The 26,355-nt window shown below is 31.2% G+C and overlaps 1 protein-coding gene across 1 annotated transcript; it reads right to left on the reverse strand.

Annotated features, from left to right (window-relative positions):
• Window positions 1-889: 889 nt before the first annotated feature.
• Window positions 890-25,382, reverse strand: LOC125071779 (protein takeout-like). The gene is made up of 6 exons (XM_047682147.1): window positions 25,167-25,382; window positions 10,463-10,555; window positions 3,749-3,896; window positions 3,031-3,164; window positions 2,600-2,765; window positions 890-1,211 (listed from the first exon to the last, which is right to left on the reverse strand). Exons 1-6 carry the CDS (start codon window positions 25,222-25,224, stop codon window positions 1,073-1,075), a joined length of 738 nt encoding a protein of 245 aa, XP_047538103.1. The 5' UTR covers window positions 25,225-25,382; the 3' UTR covers window positions 890-1,072.
• Between the last annotated feature and the right edge of the window lie 973 nt (window positions 25,383-26,355).

Raw genomic sequence — 26,355 nt, forward strand, 5'->3', positions numbered from 1 at the left:
TTAGTATAATCTAAAAAATATTCTAATTAAACTAATAATTACAGATCATTGCTGAATATTTGATGGAAACTTATTTATTGAAAGAATTTTAAAAAGAAATATAATTGACAGCTAGTTTATTTTAATGTTTTGACAGCCTCGAATAACATTCACTTACCATGGACCATTGAAACCCACTCAATTTATTCTAATTCTCAAAAAATAGGCACCAGTTGCAGAAGATGAGTACTCGTTTGCTGATTACTCATTTCTGGGAGACTTCTTTCTTTCTCCTGATTATCTTTGCTGCCTTTTTGTCTCTTAGAGGCCTGATCAGAGCTACGCGAAATTCTAGAATACCTTGTTAGCCATACAAGCTTACAAAAAGGTTATTTCTTTTCATAAAAGAATCCTTATAGAATTTATTTCTGATCTATCTATTCTGGCTATTTCTAAAAAGGTGAAAATGTAAGTTGAATAATTAGAACGAACGTTTTATCATAAGAACATGGCTTCTGACGTATCATGGGATGCTATAATTTTGGGTTTGGTCCTATATTTTCTACTTATAGGACTGTGTAAGTATGACATTAACTATTAATAAAAAATAATACAAATTATCAAAGTGGCGCCATCTAGTTTGCTTATCGTGAATTATTTCTTTCTTCAGTGTTTATTGTAAACGAAGCTTTTTGCAAGACAGCATGTTTGAATAATGCTAGACGAATCCAGGGCGGCGAGGTGGTGTCTGACATCGAATTAAATGAAAGAAAACCTCAGGCGAGACAAGGAAAAGAAGATTTCAAATACAACAATTCGTATGTAATTTAAGTTTCCACCAAACTGTCTGTTATGTCTTGAATACAAATCAAAATCATCTAAGTTTTATAAATGAAACACGATTTTATTCGTTTTTAATATTTATTTCCTTAAAATTATCCCTATACCTAATTAATTAATTAATTAAAGCAGTTTTCAATAAATACAGTTCTTACTGCACTTGAACCAGTTTTGTTTTCTTAATTTTAATTTCTTAAAAGTATAACATTTAACAAACACCATTGCTTATCACCTATATTTGGATCACAGATTCTTACTCTTCAGGGAAGATTTTGTTCATCGGTACTTTGTCGAATATTTTGTTTGTAACATCTTGGAATACGGAGCTGAGACTCTTTTCGTACGAATCCTTAAGTTCGTTGAAAACGAGTTCCGAATTTTCATTTAAAAACCTGCAATTAATATATGGTATTAAGGACATTTAAACTGGGATATGAAAAATGTATTTGAGCCCATATTTAAGTCATCTCCTATGAATTATGGTTTCGGGGATATTTAATTAAAAACTTAGGTTATTTCTATTAGATACAAGATATACACAGATGTCGCAGCCAACTGGTTAAATTAGTCATTCAATGAAACGCCTAGCCAAACTTAACTAGTTACTAGACCAACCAAGACTGTGTAGAGTTAGAGTTAACAGATTTGGTTCCTTGTACAAAACTAAAAAAGTGGATTCTTATGCACGGGTGAATGATGTCGTTCAGGCCGTTGGTTGAAAGGCGTTTAGTAAAGTGGAATGTCATTGTATGGCTAATTTTATTTGTTAGCTGCGTCATATACAAAATAATTAAGGTATCATTAATAACGAAGGAAAAGTATAATTGTCAGTTATTAATAATATATAACAATGAGTAACATATTACTCTCCGTACTAATATAACTCTTGAACGGTAGGAGAATAGGAGAATTAGTCGATCGAGTGTTACTACATACAAAATGGTACATGCAAAAGTTACCCGCTACATTCATAATTATTCCAATTTACATATATTGGTTTTTTTTTATAAATTAAACATATTTTTTTTTAAATCTGCAACACATATTTGATAGCATCGGTTGCTATGCTATAATCGTATTAGGTCCACAGGATGACATCAATTAATTGTAGGCAAAACCCTTACATTATTTTAATGTCTAGATAGGCTCACAAATTTGAGAAACCGTCGGCAAAACTAGCGACCAACAGTTGGCCACTAAGTACACGCACACTAATGCAATACAATGAAGTTTCGCGAGTGTCAAGCGTAGCTTTCACGCACGTTTTGATCATAAAATTGGCCCGTTTCTTTTATTTTTTTTAGTTCGTCACTCGATTTAGACTTATATTTAATCTAAGGCAAAACTGTTTACAGTAACATAAACAGCCTGTAAGGCCTCCTCGCCATTTGAGGAGAAGGTTTGGAGCATATTCCACCACGCTGCTTCGATGCGGGTTGGTAGATACACATATGGCAGAATTTCGTACAAATTAGACACATGCAGGTTACCTCACGATGTTTTCCTTCACCGCCGAGCACGAGATGAATTATAAAAACAAATTAGGCACATGAAAATACAGTGGTGCTTGCCTGGGTTTGAACCAGCAATTATCAAAACTATTTAAAACTCCACATTTCCAACGGCAAAGGTAAGAAGAACTATGTCGTTCACTATTAACTAAGCAAAATTAAAATAAATAAAGTACACAAAATCATAATTTGTATTTAAATATTACTTAAGTTATTTGCCAATAGTTGGCGCTTATTGCCATAGCAAAAAGTGCAAATTAAATACTTACAAGTTCATTTGATCTCCGAGCCTTTTGTCGCCGTTAAATAAGTTTGAGAATTGCAAAGAAACCTTTTCCGGTATAAACTTAACTTTGTAATCTTTTATATGCATGTATGTCTCTCCATCTTTTTTAATTGGTTCGCCGATTAAATCGTGCTTGACAATTAAATTCACTGGGAAAACAATTAAATTATAATACAAAACAATTAATAATCATGGTTTAAGTATAGTTCTATCACTATGCAAACCTAATTACAAATAATAATTTATTTTGTTTCAAAATGTTTTCACTATTCGCCGCACGATGGCGCAACACGTTGAGAACTATATAAATGATATTTTAGTTATTCTTGTTTCTACAAGATGGCGTTACAATTTAACGTCTTGAATGTTTGTGTAATTTTATTCGCTATCTGTAAAATAGAGGAATTAACATACCCATTGTTATATTAGCGACTCCTTTTCCCTGAATCGGTAACACAAGAATCCTTCCTTTCATAACGTAATCAGCTATAAATTCCATTTTTGGCGTGATAGATTCCGTTCGTAACCGGTAATGTTTGAGATCGGCTCTGTAAATATAAAGTATCCAAAGTTAAGACTTAATATCTTTATTAATAAATAATATACTTAAGTATTTAATCATAATAATAATAATTTAAAGAAACTGAAATAAATAACAATTTATTATCCCTTAGACTCCTATAGTCACAGATATTAAGTTCTTGGAATCAATATAAAAACTGAATTATAAATTAATTAAACATAAATATTTTTTAAGGTTGTAAACAAATATATTTTTTTACTGTTTTTATTGCAGACACTTTTTATTCCACAAAACTTTTGAGCGACACTAACAATTAACATACTATTAGCATTAGCATTAGCAGCCCGTAAATGTCCCACTGCTGGGATAAAGGCCTCCTCTCCCATACTATTAACATTTATTAAAAAAAAATTATAAAAAAAAAATAGTACCACGGCGTTATACCACGCGTTTTAATGATTGGTCTCCAGGTGGAACATAAAGAATAGTCCTCCCTTAGAGTTCAAATTCATAAAATTTAGCGAAGTGGTTTGGCGGTGAAAGAGCAACAGGCCGATGGATATACTGACAGATAGAGTTACTATTTATAATATTAGTAAAGATTCTTACTTGTAAGTTGTAAGGATGGAGTCGGTCAAGCCATGGAGTTTTATTCTTCGGTAGTTTTGTGAGATGACCACTGGCCCCGATCCAGATTCAATGTCCATACCAGATACTAGCAGAGGCTCCAGCGCCGGCACTTTTAGCGCGGGTATACCTGAAATTGTAATCATTAAAATTAATAATGAGTATAATAGAACTGTTGAATGTAGTTTCAACTCTAGTTGTTTAAAAATAGCAATGATAGGTTTTTAATGTATTACTTATAAAAAGTATTGACCATCTGTAATTCCAAAATAACTGCCCTTTTAATATTGCCATACGACGTAATCAAAATAAAAAAATATTTTTATTTTTTTTGTAATTCGAAGATTCCAAGATTCCTTTCCCTGGAATAATCTTCGAATCTAAACTAATGTCTTGCAGTAATAAGGTAGTGGAGAACTCTATAAGATTACGTTTGATCACGTGATTATATTTTATTTGGGATTCTTGCGTAAGAATTTCAAAAAGACCTAGTAGGTACTTACGGCCATTTTGTTCCTTGATACAACATTGAAGATTATAAATATTAGTTAACGATTGAAATTTAAATATTTAAACTAAATGAAGGTACATTTATGAAAGCTATGAATAAAATTGTGATATCATGGTTCATAGGATAGTTCGTTTCCGTGTTTTTTTCTCAATGTTAAAACAAAAACCTTGTATAATATATTACTTTATAAGGTACTCAACCAGTCCTCGTGTAAGGGAAAAAAATGACGTTTGAAAACTTAAACATACATTCAACTGTTCCGATCTAGTGGCTAGCTTATAAAGCTAGCCGATGCTAAGGTGGAGGTTCTAATGTCAGGTCGGAAAGGTAACAAATGTTGGTGATGAGTGAACAAAAAAAAAACAGCCTTGTTTATACACCTGTTTAATTTCGCACACACTTGTGAGATTGATCCAGCATAGGGAAAACAATCGACGATACGTGTTAAGTCAAAGTATAAACTCTCTGTAATCCAAATTTTAAACATCTTTACAAAATTCCGTTCATCCATTCACACGAACTTTCGCGTTTATAATATTAGTAGCAAATATATCGGAAGAAAAACGAAAATACATCATATTATTTTTATGTACAACTTTATCTTAATTTTATTAATGATTTATCCAATATTGTAATGGAATATTTACAAGTCGACGACATCACGATTCTTCCTGAACATTAATTGATGAGGCTGTCTGAACAGCCATTAATTTTATCGTTTTGATCGCATAATAAGAAAATAAAACTTTTTAATGACCAGCTTCTTTCATCCGGAATTGCCTTAAATGTAACCCTTTGGTGAAGTCTCAATGATCAATTTAATTATATGAAATGGCGCCAATTTCATTTATTTATTTTTACTTTTTAATATATAACGTAAATAATTCACAACAAAGTAGTAATTGTACGAGGAAATCGACCAGAAATTGGACAAGCCGACATTATAGATAACCTTTGTTGAAATAAGTTCGGTTAACTGTTAACTGAACATTCCGTTCATTAGTTTAAATATTTATTTTATGTTTTATAATTCATTTCATGGCATGCGGTAAAGAATAACATCGTGAGGAAATCTGCGTATGTCGTATCAATATTTTGACTATTGCGTTATTAAGTGTAATGCTTCTATATTGAATAAATTCCTTTATTCAATATAGAAGCATTACACTTACTTATTGATAGTCAAATGAAACACTACCACCAGTTCGGAAAAGAAAAAACCCACACCTGAGAAGAACCGTCGAGAGAAACTCAGAGGGTCTTTTTTTGGCTATTTTATATGAATATGAATAGAATTATGCAGGAGGCGATAGTTTCACTCCCAATGTGTGGTATCAATAATAAATTCACTAATTGTATCAGACAATAGGGAATCAGTAATTTATTTTTAAATATAATTCGTTTTTTTTAGTGTTTTTAAAAAGTAATCAATTAGCCTATTAAATATACTTTATTTATCACCTTAGAAGATAATAAAATTATCTTTTTATGTAAAGTTTCACCATTATTGTAGTTAGTAATATTACCATTTTGTGAGAAGATATTTTGTTCTTAGACCGTTATTTTAAGCGGGAAATCACCATTCGCCACAATGATATAGATAAAATATATTCAAAGTATACATTTGAAAGAATTCGAATGCTTACTGAGACAATCGGGCACACGGCTGGCCATCTATACAATTTTATATAGAATTATATGTCTTGTTTGGAATTATATGTGTTGTCTTGACTGGTCATACATTAGTAATGTGTTTTTTCTAAAATACGTTTTAACTTTATTAATTGTATGTATAGCCAGTTCCAAGAAGAGGAAGAGGACGGATAAAAAATTTTGACATTGAATAGACGCGACGATGGTCAAGGTCTCGAATAATCTATGATATTCATTAAGGATTCTCGAAAAAATTACGTTTTGTATGCCGATGATGTTGTTATCCGAAATTTAGCAATAAATCAAAGTTAATATACTTACTAGTAGTTCTATGGAATAGTGTTGAATTATAAATAAATATACTTATCTAGCAGTATTTTAGTGCATAATATATTCCATATGATTTGCCAATAGATGTATATTAGCAAATCATAATATGGAATATGTAAAATTATAGTTTATTCATCTACTTCTACGATTGGAATAGGCTATAATTGGAAAACTATAATATGGAATTAACCATTAAAATTTCATTTAATCAGAACGTTTAAAAGGTCTATCAATATTTGACATATCATCATTCTTGTATAATGCACTACCTATTTCATGCGATTCCACATTCCTGCTCCCGTGTACCTTATTAAATAAATAGGCTATCGATATGAAATCTATAAATATAACTGTGATGTCATATTTCATAGGATAGGTTTATGGATGTACGAGTTCTTGTCAATACTAAAACATATATTATGCGTGTAACTCAAGCAAATCCAACCAAGTTTTACCCTTAATGGGCTAGCGTTTGACCGTCGTCTTGCCTGATGTTAAGCATCTCAAGTGTCTACGATTTTGCACGCTTGCCTTGAAGATCCTTTTAACTCAAAATTTTAAGACGCCAGGGATGTAGCTATCGGAAAATACAGACTCAGGCAAAGTATTCCACAGCTTAGCAACGCGAATGACAAAGGTGAATTCGAAGCGCTTTGTACGTAGGCTCGTATCCTCGTGTATAGAAAAAAAAAATTGCACCTAAAGCAAATATATCTTAGAAAGATAAACGCCTTGAAACATTAACACTTTTCAACTTTATAAAATCAGTATGTATTACAATGAATTTTTTTAGAAATAATATTGAAAGAAAAAATACAAATTTAAAATGTAATATTTACTCGTAAACCAATAATTTTAAGCGAGTCTTGCTTCGTATGTTTATGGTGTTACCGGTGAGAGAGAGGTCGTCGACCTTGACAGCTGATCGCGAAATCTTTCACTCTTTCGAAACGACTGAACTAGCGTCTTTCTTAATGTCATTTGTGATGTTCAAGCGAGGGGACGATATAAAAAGACAAACACAATATACGTGTACATAGTTTAGAGATTTTGATTAATTGTTAAATTTTATTAAAACAATAGACCATCTGGGATCTGAAGTCGGAATATTCGGGCATTGAGTTATTATTATTATAGATAAAATCAGACAATATTAGACAAAAAATTAGTACTTAAAAAATACTTTCAAAGTATTCATTAGTTTTTTTACTTATCAGCCTTTAAGAAATTTAATTGTTTCGCTTCCGTGTTGTTTTGGTCTCTATGGACATGATTTCGGTTTACCAGAAAAGATTATACATTAAAATTCAAATTTATACATGCAAGATATAATATAACTACGAGATAATTCGAGATCGAGAGTGTATGTGGTGCTCGCGCCTCGTTTCGAACATTCTCGCTTTTCTTCGTTACGCAAGACCGTTCGTGAATATGATTCTAAAATCTATCTTACGTTTGGTTGGAATAGACTATAAGGTAGATGACAGGTTGCGGAATAAATGGATGGATTGATGAGTTGGTTGCAGCAATTTACAGCAATTTGACGCCATGTCATTATTCGAGAGTTTGATTAATCTATGATATTTTGGATTATTTATGAATTTGCGAAAAAAAAAAACGTTTTAAACATCGATGAAACTGTTATGCGAATTTCGGAAGTAAAATTAAAGTGGATATAAATAGTTAAGTGTAACAGTGCTGTATTATAAATAAACATATATTAATCATAAACTTTTAGCAGTGGACAATATAGTAGATTTATTAGCAAATCGCATGAAATACGTAAATCTAAGGTTTGTTTATCTTTATTCCTACTTCGATTGGAATAGACTATAGGTAGATTTTGAATTTGGTATAAGGGGGATTAGTGGGTTGGTAATCAATCACCGGCTAGGAATGGCTGGTAATAATGGATATATTTTTATTTGTAATAACGTATTAATGCGTATAGATTACCAGGTCAAGTTTAGTGTTACCATATACATATATGATATACGACTATTCATTAAAATGTACTGTCAAATCTGTTATGATAAGTTGTTTTTAAATATATTTTTTTCAGTTATATTATGATTAAAAGGCAAACATTTTTTTTTTCATGCGATGGATCATTGAGTAGTTAATTTATTCTTAAAAAAAACATATCCTCATATATTTGGTATCGAGTTCAAGATCGTGTCATACGCGGCGTAAATAGGAAGGCCGAGTATGTAAAAACTTCCATCACTTGGTTAATTTAAGCTTACTGCGAGAATTCCTTAATTGCAAAAAAATCACATTATTAACAGAGATTAATTCGTCTCAATATAATTTCGATATTTTTTCTTTAATTGTTGTATAGTTATTATAAATGATAATAATGTGTTTGTATTGGGTCTGTAGTATTATTTAAATAAATAATATATAATTTACTTGTTGTTAAGTTAACTGATTATTTTTTTATTTTATTCGATTGCTTAATATCAATTCAGATATTTTAATTTATTTGAGTTTGCTCCGTAGCTGTATGTATGTAATTTTAAGACGACATATCAATTTTATTTAAAATGATTTTATTATGTTATAGTAAATGAGATTTTAGAGATCATTTTAAATAACTATAGAAATTTAATTTAAAAGATTTGCAAAAGACCAGTTTTATTAATAAACATGGAATCGTTACTCTAATGGAATGCATACTAAACAAGGACTGTTTAAAATTTAAATCTTGGCGGTGGGGCTTTGTGCAAGCCCGTCTGGGTAGGTACCACCCACTCATCAGCCAAACAGCAGTACTCAGTATTGTTGTGTTCCAGTTTGAAGGGTGAGTGAGCCAGTGTAACTACAGGCACAAAGGACACAACATATTAGTTCCCAAGGTTGGTGGCGCATTGATGATGTAAGGAATGGTTAATATTTCTTACAACGCCATTGTCTATGGGCGGTGGTGACCACTTACCCTCAGGTGGCCCATTTGATCGTCCACCTATCGACATCATAAAAAAAAATCTACTGTTACAGGCATATCGACACTAAAATACTTATTAATATAATCAAATAGTACTATCACAAATACATTATATTATATAGACTAAGTGGATGTATGTTTGCTTGTTAAATATATAAATACATGTATCTTTAAGTGTTTATCCATGTATCTAAATAAATATTAAAAGTTGGAAAAAATATGTGTCCAAGCGATCATTACCGACTAAACTAGATGCATTAATAATGTGAAAAGCAGAAGATGCTTAAAATGTAGTTGTGTAAGAGGTCGTCGCCCTTGAAAGCAAGTCTTTCACTGCGCATGTGTCGAAACGAACATATCAAACAATCTTTGTTAATCATTCATAATTATATGGAAAATTTTCATTACTTAATACGCGTATTCGCAATAAATTTGAACTTGAGATCGGTTTGTTTATATTACGTTCGCTTGGTAACAGCAATTGTATTTTTTAGATAGCCCGATAGATAAATACAGTAATGCCAATTGCGCAGGGTCGGCTCGTGGGCTATTGTCATCCCCACCCTTTTTAAAAAAATAGTAGCAATGCCCCAAATTAATTAAGAAATTACTAATATTACTTTACCCCTTCTTTTAAGTTTATCACTTGTCTTAGGAGTTGGGACGACAATAGCCCAAGGGGTCAGGATTGATCCTGCGACCAAACCATTGCGCTAATGACGCTTAACACAAGCTTTAAGCTTAAATGGAAGGGTAACTATCAATATTAATAATTCCTTCTGGGCATTGCAACTATTTTATCATTATTATTATTTTTTTTGCAATTAAATATATTGATGTTATAACATAATCTTTATTAAATAATTTAAGTTATGTCTGTAATAGTCATTTGTGGTCTAACATTTTTTCAGTAGGCGAAAATGAGTCCTTGGGTAGATAAGGATAACGAAGAAGATTAAGGCTTATCACATCAGGCGGCTACAGTGAGGTTTCATAAGGATCGTATCATTGTATGATCAATTTATGTTTATATCTTATCTCGTCCTCAAATGTAAATGAAACCATCGTGAATAGACACGCAAGTGTTGGGTGCAATTCTACCTCAAGTGCACCATCTGACCGACGCGCTTGTGCAACGCCCGCGTAATGTGGGCTGCGTGGCGAAAAGTGATTGAGATTTTCTCCTTAAGAGGAAAAGAGACTTTAGCCCAGAAGTGGCTGCAGCTTTTAATTATTTTAATAATTTGTGAATTACCTTCTTTCATCCTCCGTAGTGCGTCGGGTACAGCACCTGTTAAGCATTCGTTGAGTTTGTTGTCTTTCTGCCGACACCGAATGAAGTCGGAAGCTGAAAAAAAAAAGATTTTTATATATAACCTCTTACTAAAAATATATAATTCGCAAAAAATATATAAGTACGTAAATGTAATGTTAAACTGTGGAGGGCATTAGATCGCTAATCCCAATAACATATGAATAAAATTGGTATTTTAATTCTATTTAATATTAAAAATATTTTTAATTTTTTTTTTAAATGAATGATTAATTTAAATATTACGAAATATCAAGAAATATTAGGTCCAATGTAACTTAAAAAAATTTTTTTTTTTATTTGTTCTCGAATATGTCAATGGCCGAATGGCCTTGGAATGTTTGTTATCAGAATAATCAATTGAAAAATAAGTGTTTAAATAAATATTTTGTAATTTTTTATAAAATAATACTAAATAATATTAGATTAATATTTTTTAAATATTATTCTATTTAACTTTTGTTTTCTATTTAATGTGATATACAAACATGTAGGTATATTTTAATATTTTTTTTTAGTGGCAACTCCGGCAGTCTGACAATTGGTTGGGGCTATATTGCGAAATTAAATGTAGTATATCGCAGAGTTCTCAGTTGGTATATATATATTTATCGTCTATTATCGATAACTTTTTCTTGGTGGTATAACTGCAGTATGGGTAGGTACTGTCCACTCATCGCATGTTCTACCACCACATAGCAATACTTAGTGTTGTTGTGTAAAGATTGACTGTCCCAATGTAAATGCAGGTAGAAATTACAATGATTTAAAAGATGGTTAATATTGTTGACAGTGTTAGTGCCTATGGACACTGATGACTACTTACCATCAGTTGACCACCAAATTCCCAGTCTGTCTGTCTATTTTAAATCAAAATTCTGTATTTATTTATTTAAATTAAATATATATAATCCGTGAAATCCATCACCATTAACGATAATATTGCAATTTGCTTAAGAAAGTTTGCGTGTGTTTACAAATCTTCAGTTGCAAGAGTGTGTCGCAAGTTAGCCTTCAGTATACGCAGGCGCCGTTCGTAAAAATGTCACAAGCTAATGAAGACAGTTCAGATATTATGAATGAGTTCCGTAGATTATTTTATAAGCACATAATAATTATATTCGTTTTGATAATGACCTGTATATTTTAATATATGCAACTTATATTATTATTTGGTGAGCCGTGACGCCCAGTGCTTACAAGTCGTGAATCTCAATCGATAATTCTGGTTTTAATCCCGGGGCAAGTATCACTGATTTCATTTGCTTAATTTGTATTTACTATACAGTAGTTGTCTGCCGCGGCTTCGATCGCAGCTTAAGGTAGGTCGTCGAGTGTTAAACAAAAAAAAGTAAGCTGTATGTCCTTCAAGTAAGTGCTTCGTACCAAATATCAACAATTTCGGCTTAGAGTTTGTTCGTGAAAACAGAAAGACAGACAGACAGACATTTACTTACGCATTTATAATTGTAGTATAGATTAAAAATATCCATCGGCAATGGCCGAAAATGAAAAAAACTTACTTATTTAAATATTTAATAATTCAAAGTAAACATTTGTTATAATAATCATAAATCACAATGTAGAACTAAAGCGCTTCTATTAATATCTGATTTTACATATTGAGTTGGTTGTAATATTCTAAATAAAATTTGATTTGTAGTTTTTCATTTGTAGTAGTGGGTACATCATTTACATGATCTGATGACAAGTCAGTTGATAAGCCTGAGCATCTTTCGGAGAACTTGGATAGAACGATATTATGAGATTTAATAAAATGTGTATTTAAATATGTATATACTTATTATAATTTTAAAATGTCTGTTTGTCACACAACGCACCGTGTGTCCAACATAACTATATTTTGCACAAGAATTCTTTTTGGAATGTAGGTGAACAAGGATGAAAGGTGAAAAGGTGAAGAAAGGATTTTTGACTATTCATCTTCTAAGTAGTTTAAGGGGTGATGAATTTCGTATTTATTATTTCTGATGTTAGAAATATGAAAATCAATAGCAAGGTTTTTATTAATAAGTTAAAGAATAAATCGAATGTTTAAGATTTTTTTTGAAAATTCTGAGGGTGAAATTTAGGATGAAAGTTTCAATGGAAGTTTCGAATATAGAATTCGATGTTTCCGCTCATAATGTATTTATATCGTTATTGAAAATTACTAGCTAGGGAGGATGAAATTGGGAATGAAAATGTAATGGGAGTTTACCATTTTTGTGTTAGAAATATATTAATCAGTATGTAACAAAAAAAAGCATAAACTATCAATCATTTTTCCCTTTTTAATACAAATCGTTTTTGCGATTTATACGTAAGGTAAACACATTTATTATTAAAGGTAATTCCACATCAAGTGGATTAGTAATTGAAATGTGTGTACGGAAGTTATAAACAAAGAAAACTTCTAAACGTCACTGTGACATACATATGTTAATGATTCATACATAATAATACTAACGTCTTTCGCACACTTGCAAAAACATTAAGGACATGCATATGATTGATTAAGCTTGCAAAACCCTTCTCCATATTCGCTAAACCTTGGTACTATAATAATCCTCGTAGGTCATCGGCCACCATTGTTAATGGCACCATCTATGAACATTAAAGTCTTTGAAGGATTATGGCATAAACGTGTAATGGCTAGTGGAAGTTCAAGGAAACATTTAATAGTTTTTTCGGGGAAATAAAAGAGTATGTGTTAAAGGTTAAGTGATTTTTGTTTTAGGAAAAATATTTGCATAAAGCTGTGTCTTCACAGGCGGAATTCGCAATGTCTGTGTTGTTAACACGCGTTGTCGTGATTAAATATTTCTGCAATAAATATTTGACCTTAAGATATTAACAATAATTGATACAATGTTGAGTAATTGGCGGTGACTGTCTGAAGGATTGCATTCGGTTGTATAAAGATAAAAAAATGCCACAGGGAAACGCATCATTATTTATGTTTGTTTGGTCTTCTGCAAAGATATAGCTATTTTTCGCACCTTTTGAGAGCTATGTACAAGTATTTTGCCGTGTGCGTGAACCTTTTCAAATAGCAATAAAGAAAAACAAACTTAAGTCCGTTTACATTTAAGATCTTTATTAGATACCAGGGAGGTAGTTGGGTCTCTAAGAATCTTCATTATAGTACGGGTTATATATTTTTATTACAATTCAGCAAAAAACATTCTACATATGATAGTGTCAGCGTCGAGATGGCGTAATGGATAGATGTTAAAACCTTGAATGACAGATTGCGGATTTAAATTCGGGTTACGTCTTTTCATTACTTCGAAAGGCTACAATTTACCTCGTTTGAAACAAAAAAAATATGATGATGGAGGACAAGAGGATTCTATTCATCCTTCACCCTGAAGTATAACTTGGAATTATCATTCCATATCATTGACGTATGGCGATGTAGTCAGTTTTATTTTATCACACACGGGCAAACACTAATCCCTACCATCAATTAAATTGATTTGTTTATATTCACACGTTTGCGTTAATGTTTATTTTAAGACGAGGTGTTAAGTAGTTTGCAAATATTTACATATATTCGTACTAAACATCTGTAATTTCATATTAAAAAAAAAATCAATGTCAAAACAAATTTGTATTGGTAAGAATACTTTCCGGATATCAGAAAGATGTCCATTAGTTTGATTTAACGTGTTAAATAAGAAAATTATTACTAGTAGGTGTTTTTATTACTAGTTTTATAAAGTTGACAAATATTTTGTTAAGTACAGTATACGTACGTTTGATGTTAACTTATAAATATTATTTTCATTTTGTGTTATAACTATTTTATAGCGAATTCACTAGCGTTCAATCAACGTCTTCAATGTACTAATCAGTTCGATAAGAGTACTGTCTTGGATAAACAATTTATTCATAAAATCAATTAATTCATAGAATTTGAGTTTTATAAAAAAATAAAATAATGACTACATTTAAAAATAAATCGGCTTTAAAAATAGAATAGGCAGATATCTGCAGTTTAGAAACGTAAGCGATTTCAGTATTGGGACGCTGATTGAAGAACAATCTATCGATAGATATGTCTATAATAGACGGTCAAATGAAGTAAGTATGAAAATATTACATATTATAATAGAAAATAAAAAAGGAATCCAAATGCCAATTATTTTACGATTACAAAATAAACGTCAAGGATATGAACTGTAGTTACATTAAGAAAATATTTCATTGAAATTCTATTTTTGTTCATTAAAGAATCGTTGACAGAATGAAACGACTGGTTTAAAATACCTTCATTATTTATGAAAACAGCAATTATGCATCTTTTAATTACAAAAATATAAACAATATACTTTTAAATAGAAATTACTAAAAATTACTGGTGACTGGTAAAGCCACTCAGATTTTAACGTTGTTAAATGAACAACGTACAATTAAGTAAATAATAAATATGTTTTTTTTTTCAATGAATTTAGATAAGAGTTATTTGGTACAGGTAATATTTCCCGTGGTAGTATCGAAAGTTTTATTGTAACTTTTGTTTGATTTTTTTTATTTAATTTAGAGAGTGCTAATAGGGAAGAGGGATGTACATTGATATATATTGTGTCAAGTTGGCCTTCGAATACCGGTCATCAGAAGACAGTTTCAATGATTTGTCGGTATTGACAATCTCTTCAGATCGCTTGTTGGGTGGATTCTCTTTCTGATGATGTTCGTGCGCTTTGATATATTTTATCTGTTTTTTCTCGCACTTGACTTCCTCGTTCTTCGTAATTGCGATCCGTTTCTCGTAACATAGGTGACGTGATCGTTCAAATCTTCCATTGTATTTATAAACTTTTACAATTTAATTTGATATTATTTGTATTAGCCATTCCAATTTTAAGTGATAACCACCGCCCTAGACATTAGCATTATAAAAAGTATTGACCAATTACACAGCAACAATGCACCAACACCCTTGGGATCTAAGATATTAATATGTCCCTATGCCTGTAGTTATTACTCATTTACTTTTAAAATTGGTACGCAAAAAGACTAACTATTGCTGTATGACAGGACAATGTATAAATGATGATGGGAACCAGTCTTCGAATTACACGTATAGTAACATTAACAGGCTTTAAATTTTCCAGTACTGGGCAAAGGCCTCTTCTCCCTTTGAGGAGAAGGTTTGTACAATATTCCTCCACGCTGCTCCAATGCGCTTTGGTGGATACACATGTGGCAGAATTTCGTACAAATTAGACTCATGCAGGTTTCCTCGAGGTATTTTCCTTCATCGCCGAGCACGATATGAATTATAAACACATTAAACACATTAAAATTCGGTGATTCTTGTACAAAAAACACGTATAGTGTTTCTCGTTAAATACCTAACGTAAGAGAATTAGGAATCCATCCAATAAAATTATGAAATTTCGCTTCATTTAGTAGTAGAACGTATTCAATATATAATAACGATGACGAAATTCAAGAAATGATCTCTTATAAAGTGGTATAAAACTAGCATTCTCTACTTTTTCCCAATCAAAATATACTTTGATCATGTAGACTCTTAGAAGGAACTTCTAAAGCTAAAACGTCATTTTCTTTGTCGTTGTTTCGTCAGCCGATTACTATCCACTACTGGATATAAGCCTCTCGCTAAATGCACTGAAACTCTCAGTTCTTCGCTTTCCATATTCAATCAGGGTCCGCTACCTTCTTCAGGTCATCGGTGCTCCTGGACTCTTCTACTCCAATGAATAGCATTTCTTTGACAGACGTGACCAGCCAATTGCTACTACCTGGTAGGCAAGTAAAACCTTCGTTTTCAAATATTGCAATACAAGCGACACAAGGGATTGGCGAAAGTTGTCAAATTCCGCCCATTCTAAGCGATGTCTTTGATCGGTTTCCTTCTCGAATTTGACCTTATCGAGTTGTATGACTTGACCCAGGTAGGTTAAAAATATTAACGTCATTTTATAATATATTAATTCCAACAAAACGTTTTGGCCTCGTTTAATAACAGGGAAACAATATTAAAGGCCGGAGCCACAGCTGACGCGAGCAAACGGCGCAAATATTTGTCGCTAATTCTAAATTGTATATCGTTGCCTTTTGCGGTTGAAATATTAAGACCCTGGAGTAACTTATGTATAAAGTTATTTAATATATGTGATATTACGAAACATATAATATCGCGTTGTGTTGTTTCTACTGGTGATAGGAGGGCTGGTATAATTTGCCAAGATGAAAAGATGTTAATATTCATTTGATAAATTCCGGACACAGAATACTATGTTATGCTGTTGAAGTTGTTTTTATAACAAAAGACCTCTTCAAAATGCTTCTTAGTGCCAAATCATGTAAGAATCTCATACTCATATCTTAATGTACACAATAATTTTGGAAATATGCTTTATTTTGTATAATGTCTTGGCTATGCATTATCTAATAAATCGGACAATTACATTGAAAGCTCAATAAGAAACGAGTCTTTAGTAAATATGATTACCTCGCAACTTTTTTTGAGTAATCTTTGAGATAACTTTTATTTACTTTCAAACCAAACATCGCTTTGTTTTATTAAAAAAATAAATCGTACGTTACTCTGTTTTAAAGAAAAGTAAGTATGTGTAGTTCTGTTTTAAGAAAAGTACATTCGGTTTTAATAAATAATAGCTATTATGTTAACTGGAACGCGATCCTAATATTAGAAAGAGATAGCGTTCGCGTAACATCGAAAGTGAATTGTGTAATAAGAAATTACTTTGCGGTGACTGCTTTGCAATTTATTTTATGATCTTTATATCAATGGCAATAAGGTCCAGAAACAAATTAAATATCTAGTTATACGACGTAGAACTAAATATTGTATTACAACGTAGCTTAATATTTTTGTTAAAGTAATTTGAACCTCGTTTGTGCTGTTGTATAATATAAGCCGAGCTATTTGTACCTTTGCCTTCGTTTATTTTGTTTATGTTTCCTATCGCATATGCCTAAAATTCTAATTCAATATTATTATTGTTCGTGTTAATGAGTATGTTGGACGTTGTTTTGGTAAATGATGTACAATGAGGTTGGACTAAGCTGTATAAAAGGCATCAACTGATCAATCGTTGCGTACACAGACAATATGGGTCAAATATATTGCGCAAGAGGAGAAGGAAGCCAAGCGAATATTTAAAGTGAAATTGTTGGTAACATTTTAAACTGTATCACTATAGATTAGGGCGAAATTCTAAACTTTTAAAATGATTGTTCTGACTCGTAATCACTCACTCACTCTCAACTACTGACTCTAGAAAGCTGAAATTCGGATCGTAGGTTTATTTTATAATGTAATATCAGCTATGAAAGCTTTTTGTTTAATTTCAATAGGGATAATGTGGAAACTTTGTATGGAAACCGGGATGTACAGCAAATACATCAAATACTGTAAGCGAGTTTTTCCATGAATTGTCGATCATTCTCCCGAATTATCGTAAATGTTATTGTTGCTTGCTACGTCGAAGGAATCGACAGGAAGCGGCGTAAGGACCAACACTGATGCGTCAAACGTCAAGATAATCTTTATAATAAGATCATCCAAAAAAGAATGCTGGCGAAATACGACGACTACTATTCTTCCGAAAAAGTGAACGAAAATATCTTCAACAAAGCGCAATCTTGAAAACTTTTAACGTCCTTGGACTTTGCTTGTCTTCTCGTGTATTTATCTCTCTTTCTCATCGACGAAAATGTAAATTGAAATAATATTTACATCTAATTTGTCATTGAACTTTGGAGTATGTTTCCATAAAAACGTACCCAGCGATCAATCTTACTTAAGGAAATAGTATTGTCGTGATTTTATTTATTTGTTCGTGGCAATTACAGCATTAATGATTTATCTAAAAAAAACTTGTTTTTTTTTGCTATTTTTTTTTACTTAATTTGATTTACTAACTACAAGCTACACTTTGTATCAATTTAATATCAGTAATCATATTATTTTGACTAATATTAACTAATTCTTAAATTTTGAAAAGCATCTATAGAACTATTCAATCACGAAGGCGCGTCCCTATAATGCCAAATTATGTGCATTAGCGTGAGTCAGTGATTCTCGTGCTTACAAGATTCTTACAGTTAAGTAAAAACTTAAAAATTCCAATTTTTTGTTATACGCAAAATTAATTAATTTGATGTGGATATCTCCTTCGTGTCTAAATCTAGATCTGTAATATTTACAGATAGCATATGTAATTGTTCAGTGGTGCAACAATCTACACAAAGTAGCCCTTATTACGATAGCTATAAGACTATCTCACTTGACCCACTGAATAAGATTGCCAAAGACTTGGAATGTAAAACGAAGGTCAAAAACCGGTGTTACAATATTTAATAACGATGCAAAAATGCACAGCGGACTTATTTACGCCACCGACTTTACCCGCGTAAAAACACGTATATATATTTCATTGTTTGACAAAATAAATAAATTAAAAATGTATACATGTCAAAATTTATTTTAAATTTTTAACTTCTATTTTTACCCCTAGGGGAAATACATATCATTAATAAAATAACAAAATCGAAGTATGCCGTCTATAATTACAATAATACGTCAATAATTAAAAAATAAATAAAAAATAATACAGATTATACATAAACTTGTAAGTAAACTTTCATCTCCTAAGGCGTTAAATAAGGCATGAGAGATCTTACGTAGGTAATGATTATCCAAAATAACTGAGAAGTCTTTTTTGTTTTTAATTAAAATTCAAATTTTCATATGTCAAAAATGACATTCTACTATAGAAACTATTGATGGAATTACTAAATGTTGTGTGCGTCATAAAAACAACCGTAATACCGTCGACATAAAACCGTCTTAATTAAATTTCAAAGATGGTTAGAGAACTTTCGAGATGAGAACGAGCTTGACAGTGATATCTTAGTCAAGACGTTTTTTGAAGAAAATATTATATGTACGATAAAAATATGACTATAATTTGAATTTAAGCAAACGGAAGAGGCATCGTAACGAAGCCGTTTTTAGACATTATCTTAAATGCTTTTAAGGCGTTTTTTAACATCTTAATTCAAATAGATATTCCAACCGTAGGTCATTAATCAATTAAATTTATAAAAAAAAAAAATAATTCATTTTAAAAGATGTTATTATATTTATAACAATTTATTATCATAACTTTACATATTTATTTTGTATTTTGTTTTTATTGAGCACTAAAATCGTCAAGATACGCATTTACATTATTTTATTAGCTTGTATCTTGTAATTCCTCGATATGTTTTTTTAAACATACTCATCATTTATCGTACCGCAAAACCGCAATCCTTAGTATTGTTGTATTCCGGTTTGGGTGACCCATAGTAACTAGAGGCACAAAGGACATAACATCTTTTTTCTCATTGTTAGTTGATGACGAAGTACTTGATAGCCATGATATATGTAATCCAGCCTCAGGCCCGTATTTAAAAAAAAATGACTATGACCTATGTTGACAAACAATAAGTTATCAAGTTAAAAGCAACAACCTTTGAAGGTTAGCACAGTTAAGGCATCACAATAGCACTTAAACAATCAACAATGCACCGTTTATATTCAGCCAGGCTGCCTGCAAGGACGGACTTTGTAGCCTAAACGTGATAAGTTAAAACTACATTGACTTGTTTAGGTTTAATATATATGTAATCAAGGTCGAAATGTTCAAATGGTCGTACAGTAATTAAGTCTGTTAAGAGCCGGTGCCGCTATGGAAAAAGCTGAAGCAAAAAAAGATCTAAATATTCGTATCTTATGTGAAATTAGTTTTTTGTCCCATTTGCTGTCGAAACACCTGTCCCTTGGAGTAGTGGTGCAAAAAGCTTCATCAAAAGTATAACACCTCGCCTTATTGCCTCTACTGGTGACAGGAGGGTTGGTTCGTTTTTAGCCCAGAGGATCGGGGATTCAACGGGGAAATGCTGCTAGCATTCTTGCCACCATTCCACGCGGACAAGATTTATACAGTAACTACTTTTAATTCATATTTGTATATATTTAAGCAATTAATATTAATTCTTATGTTAATAAATAGTTATCGTGATTTTTATATTTTTATTTTGAGAGAAGTATTTGCCACGAAATTGAAATTTCAAAATGTTGTTGATATAAGTGATTTTATTTCAGAAATAATCTCTTTATCTGATCACAATATCCATCTTCTAATCTTAGTCACTAGTACCTAACTTATAAGAAGGCATATCCAGGTTCTTTTTTTTTATTTTGATAAAAATGTCTCAGGAACAGTTGATAATATTTATGGAGTCCATTCCTTTGTAAGTAAGTAGTGGTTAATTAAAGTTTGGTTAAAGCGCCTGAACTCTTTCCGACTATGTAAGCTTGCCATTCTAACGGATTATGAGAGTAAAGGAAAAAAGAGAGCGCACGCATCTTTTCACTACATCTTCTGCACAGTCGACTTATCTTTGGAGATTATCCATCATGGCAGAAATTCAGTGTAGAATTCAATTCTAAAATAAGTTTAATTGTGAACAAGTTTACCATGTCTAGTTTTATTAATTTGAATATGGTTATTAACGTAATGATTATCCAGATTTTACAACTATGTTCATCAATTGGGATCACATTTACGCTAAAGATTAAAATAACGTTATTTTAACATGTTTTAATAACGATAAATGTTGATCGAGAAAGCTAAAGACATCAGATTACCTTACTGTATTATATGTATGAATTATTACGAATCTTAGAATTACATCTAAGTACATTGATCAAGGTTTGATGCATGGATAATGTATAATAGCATTTCTTTACGGAAACCTCTAGAATATCAATGGGGACCTCACTCATTGCTTCCGCGTCGTAATAGAAACGTGTTTTGTATTTATTACACCTATTTTCTTTACTTATTCCACCGAGTTCCTCTACGCTTACATATGTAACATTTAAATAATTTACGTTAGATGATCAAAAGCTTACTTAGTTATTCTGAAATAATATAACATGCCGCAATTCATTTGTTTTTGTCCAAATGGAGATTTAATGGTATTATATCATAAAAAAACCTAATATTATGATGAAATATAATTGTTTACATTTAAAGAAAAAAAGAAATGCAAAAATGTTTACCGTAATTATTATAATATATAGAATAGATAATTAACACAATGTAGGCATGGTTTCGTAATAGATATCCCAAAAACTAAGCCATTTTTAGTAACGCTTGTTTTGCCTTCGAATGATATTAGTTTAATTGTCTCTTTAATAACACATATCAAACTGTCAGTCAGTACGAGGTTTTCATGTTAACACAAACATAGTTGGTATTAGCTTTGTAATTTACTTAAAGCCTGGTTGGGCAAAAAAAAGTCTGTGTGCTTACTTTCAAGAAAAACATAGTACCAGTTTGGAGTCTTGAAGTAAGAAGCGGATACATGCATGAGGCATGGGAGGCTCCGAACGCACGTAAAACCGGTACGACGCGACGCCTAAAATCATCCTGGTCGAAAGTACACCTGTGGTTGCGCACAGACTTATGCATAAATAGGTATCATCTGTGCAATTGTTTTGGGAGAACATCGTAAATTTATTCAATAGTACTGTGTTGTATCTTACTCTTTTATTATTTTATTTTGCTGACTCTTGTCAAATTATTACTGGTTAATCATCAACTAGATGACATACAAAATATTTTTTATTGTACTTAAAGCTATAAAGTATTTAATGGTGCGAAATTTATAAGGTTTTCTTTTTTAAATTTAAATAAACATTTTTACAAAATTTTCATGTTAGCTGCAGGACACGTCCTTATCGTTTCCACTTGAAATAAAACCAAAAAATTTTATAAAATATCAATACACTCTATGTGTATTGGTATTTTATAATTGATTTCGTCATATTTTTGACTTCATTATATAATATCCAATAAAGGTATTTTTAAATATATATAATACAGGACACTATTGAGAAATATGTATCTACTAACGACATGACCCGAAAGAGAAAATACAAGACCAGGCTTTACGAGCATTCCGAGGCACGGCAGTCTACCCACATCCAAATTCGAAACTCGGGACTAAAACCGAGAATTTTTCGAAACAAAAACTTTGTATACGGGATCTGCGGCTTTATATTTAGCGGCTAGTCAACAGTCAGAGTAAATCGGTTTACAATCACAGGAGAAAACGGATTAGAATTCTCCTGCTCTACTCCGGACCTCATTTCTGTTAAACGAACCTACCAAAGCTATAATACCAAGTAAGAGCAGACTTGTTATTCCTGTTAATAATATACGTTGACCTATTCTACCATGTACGTATAATTTTCACACGCATCCGGCACGAGATCTAATGAACCGAAACACATTACGTAAAATGTGTTATTAGATATTTCTTATGCATTTGTTACGTTAGAATTTCCTGCGCATAATCGATCGTAAGAAAAATATTTTTTAATTAAATAAATTTTCCAATATAATTCCAACGATCCGACTACTGGAGTATTTAATATTTCATTACAGAATAACGCCTTAAATAATGAAATAGTTCCAAATAGCATAAGTTGTCTGTGGAACGAAGGATTTGTTTTGTTTGTTTCAAAATAAGAACTTAAACCAGTTGAACGGTTGACTTAAATGGACTTTAGTTCAATAAAATATTTAATGTACCTATATCTATATTATAGTGGAGGCTACCTTAACGACGTTGAATATATGTTATTATGGATTAAATATTATATAAATTGTATGTACTAAGTTAATATGTGGTGAATTATAAACACTAATTAGGGTGGCGGTGAAGGCAAACATCGTGAGGAAACCTGCACGTGTAGGATGGAATATTACCTACTACATATGTAGAGGAGATGAAGCTTTAGCCCAACAGTGAGTCAATTACTAGTGACAAGTATTCCAACTCAAACCTATCTGCTTATTCTATATAACATGTTTAATTATATGTTTATAGTTTAATTATATTTTAATAAAATAAAAATATTAATATATTTTTACGAGTCTCTATTAATATACCATTTTTTTTTAACATAGCAAAAGCTTAAGCTTTAACAACAACAGTTAAATGTTTTCTGAGAGATTATATTTATACTAATACTAATTCTGTCTGTCTTCCTTACTTTCTGTCTGTTACGCTTTCAGAGCCAAACCAATATACCGAATTTGATGAATTTGGTATAACGCAAACCCAGAGAAAGAGCATATGTTTTTTTATACATAACAATGCGTATAACTAAACATAATAGTACACATAGTAACAGCCTGTTAATATTTAAGCTAATCCTCTTCCTTTGAGGAGAAGAATTTGGAGCTAATTCCACCACACTGCTTCAAATCGTGGGAAAATTTTGTAAATAGACACATGCAGATTTCCTCACAATATTTTTCACAAATTAGGCAAATGAAAATTCAGTTGTCTCGGCCTGAACCCGCAATCATTGGATTGAATAAGGCTGTGGTTTATAACCACGAATAAACTAAACGTAGTGTAGTTGAGTAAGATATTATAATTCATTCAGTAATTATATGTTCACGTGTTTGATATATTATATGTATTCCCATGAATATTGTATGTAACCGGATGTAGTTAGCATCTAAGTACTAAGATATACTTTAATTTAATAAAAATTATAGGTACACAATTATTTTGTTTTATTTATTGTATATTTTATGTATGTTGTGACTGTTTCATTGAATAGTTAAGTGAAATTTATGTAAGCATGTCAAAAATAAAAATGCCGCACTTAGGTTATGAGCTTTTTCCTGCTTTCCTTCTAAATAGGAGGGGTCTTTGTCTAGAGTTGGATGTTTACGGGTTATCGCTTTTTTCCTAGTATGTATAAAAACATTAAATTTGTTTGTGTACATAGTTTTTATTTCTTTTATTTATTGTATTGTTCTTTTTTTTTAATGGCCAGTTACTATTTTAAAGAACTAAGAAGATTATTATTTAAATCAAATGCAATATTCTTATGTTCTATTTTATATTTTCTTAAATAGTCATAGAGGGTTTTTCGGGTAAGCCATACATTTTTATATCGTTATTTCGAAATGATTTTATGTACTGGCAATATCATACTTTTTTTAAAATTTATAATTATAATTTTAGTATATTTGAAACATAATTTAAATTTTTCGATATTTTTATCACACAGTTTATTAGATAACAATTTTTTGGTAAACGAGCACGTCTTGAATATTTGGAAACTTTTTCTTTTCAGAGCTGTAACGTAAATTAAATTTCATTAAGTGGAAGAGGTTCATTTATAAAAACCATAGCCAAACAAAATTAATCAAAGGATCGACATAAAGTTACAAATACATAAGGTTTATTGTATGCATTGAATATGTTTCTGAACGTAGATCACCCGTTAATCTCAAATAAATTCGTTGGTTATATCGTCGTTGGTAACTATAGTTAAAGCAGAAAGAGTATGCTTTCACAAATAAAACTTTCATATTCAAGGCAATTAAGATACATGTGTTTTCGAGGTTTTTTTTCAACATGAGTTAAATACTGTACTGTTTTCTTAGTATTAAAATAGTATGGTTCATGTTCATTATGCCAATATTAATGTTTTTGACAATATATTTCTCAACAAACCGCAACTACCTTCACCTCATAAAACAACATAAAAATTACTTACGCAATACATTCTCAGCGATCACTAACGTTAACGGAGCGAAGAGAAAAATTAAAAACATTTTTATCACTGTAAAACTTTTTGGAGGCACTTGAAAAAATATTTAAAAAAAAAGTGAGTGCGATCGCAGCGTCCGTCATGAACTGAGTTCGCGCGCAATTGTCGCTCGTATATATTTATTTTTCGCGCTCCGATTGCAGAATGTTTGACGATCGGTACAAACGAGTTCTTGTGAGATATTGATGTGACATGTTTCGACAATGGATGCAACTCGTTACTCTACGTCACACTTAAGACGAAATCTAATGTTTAACGGAGTGATGCTTGTCAAGTATTTAATTTATTTTTTCATAATATTTAAATCTTAAAAAATCGCCTTGTTAATGGACCGAAAATAAATATTCAAATGACATCTTCAAAACTTTTATATGATTGGGTGTAATGATAAACACTGCCTTAAAGGTATTTATTCCGCGCGGCTTTACCCGCGTAAGACGTCACTGTTCCGCCCTTGCCGATCAAAATAGTTTATAATATATATGACCTTTTTATAATTTTGTTTAAGAAAGTTTTTTTTTAAATTCTTCTGGTCATTTTAAATTAAGAATAACGCGAATATATGATAGAGTTAAAATTTAACTTTATGAAAAAATATAATGATTATAGGTACATTTAAATATGAAATTTTATTTTTATGAACATATAAAAGCCTCGTTTAAAGAAATAGCATACAAGCATTTTATTGGGTTTATACTTTTAAGTGATAGTTAGTGGACTCCATTAGTCATAAACATTAGCAGGGTAATATGTAAGTATAATATGTATTTAACCACTCCTATCACCAGCTGTTATGTCCCTTGTGCCTGTAGTTACACTACCTCACTCACCCTTCAAGGGTGAACACAAAAATAATAAGAATTACTGTTTCGCGGTAGAATATGTGTTCAATAGGAAGCCTACACACTACACAGACCGGCTTGTATAAAGCCCTACCACCAAGTAGATACTTTATATAATTTAATTAAATCCAACGATATCCTAATAATAATATTTATCGAATTAAAAATAAATAAGATCGTGAATCTGATTTCTTAATTATATAAAACAAAACACCTGTTTTTTTATATGAGTTTGAAACTTTTATTTTAAAAGTTGTCATGTCACCTTGGAATATTATTTCTACATGACAAAA

This window comes from Vanessa atalanta, chromosome 20 (genome assembly GCF_905147765.1).
Source record: "Vanessa atalanta chromosome 20, ilVanAtal1.2, whole genome shotgun sequence".
Classification (NCBI taxonomy): domain Eukaryota; kingdom Metazoa; phylum Arthropoda; class Insecta; order Lepidoptera; family Nymphalidae; genus Vanessa; species Vanessa atalanta.

Coding starts and splice junctions, on each gene's coding strand:
- LOC125071779 (XM_047682147.1), bottom strand. CDS start 25,224: ATGTTTTTAATTTTTCTCTTCGCTCCGTTAACGTTAGTGATCGCTGAG. Junction 3,165..3,748: donor TCCATCCTTACAACTTACAA/GTAAGAATCTTT, acceptor TTATATTTACAG/AGCCGATCTCAAACATTACC. Junction 1,212..2,599: donor CTCGGAGATCAAATGAACTT/GTAAGTATTTAA, acceptor TATTAATTGCAG/GTTTTTAAATGAAAATTCGG.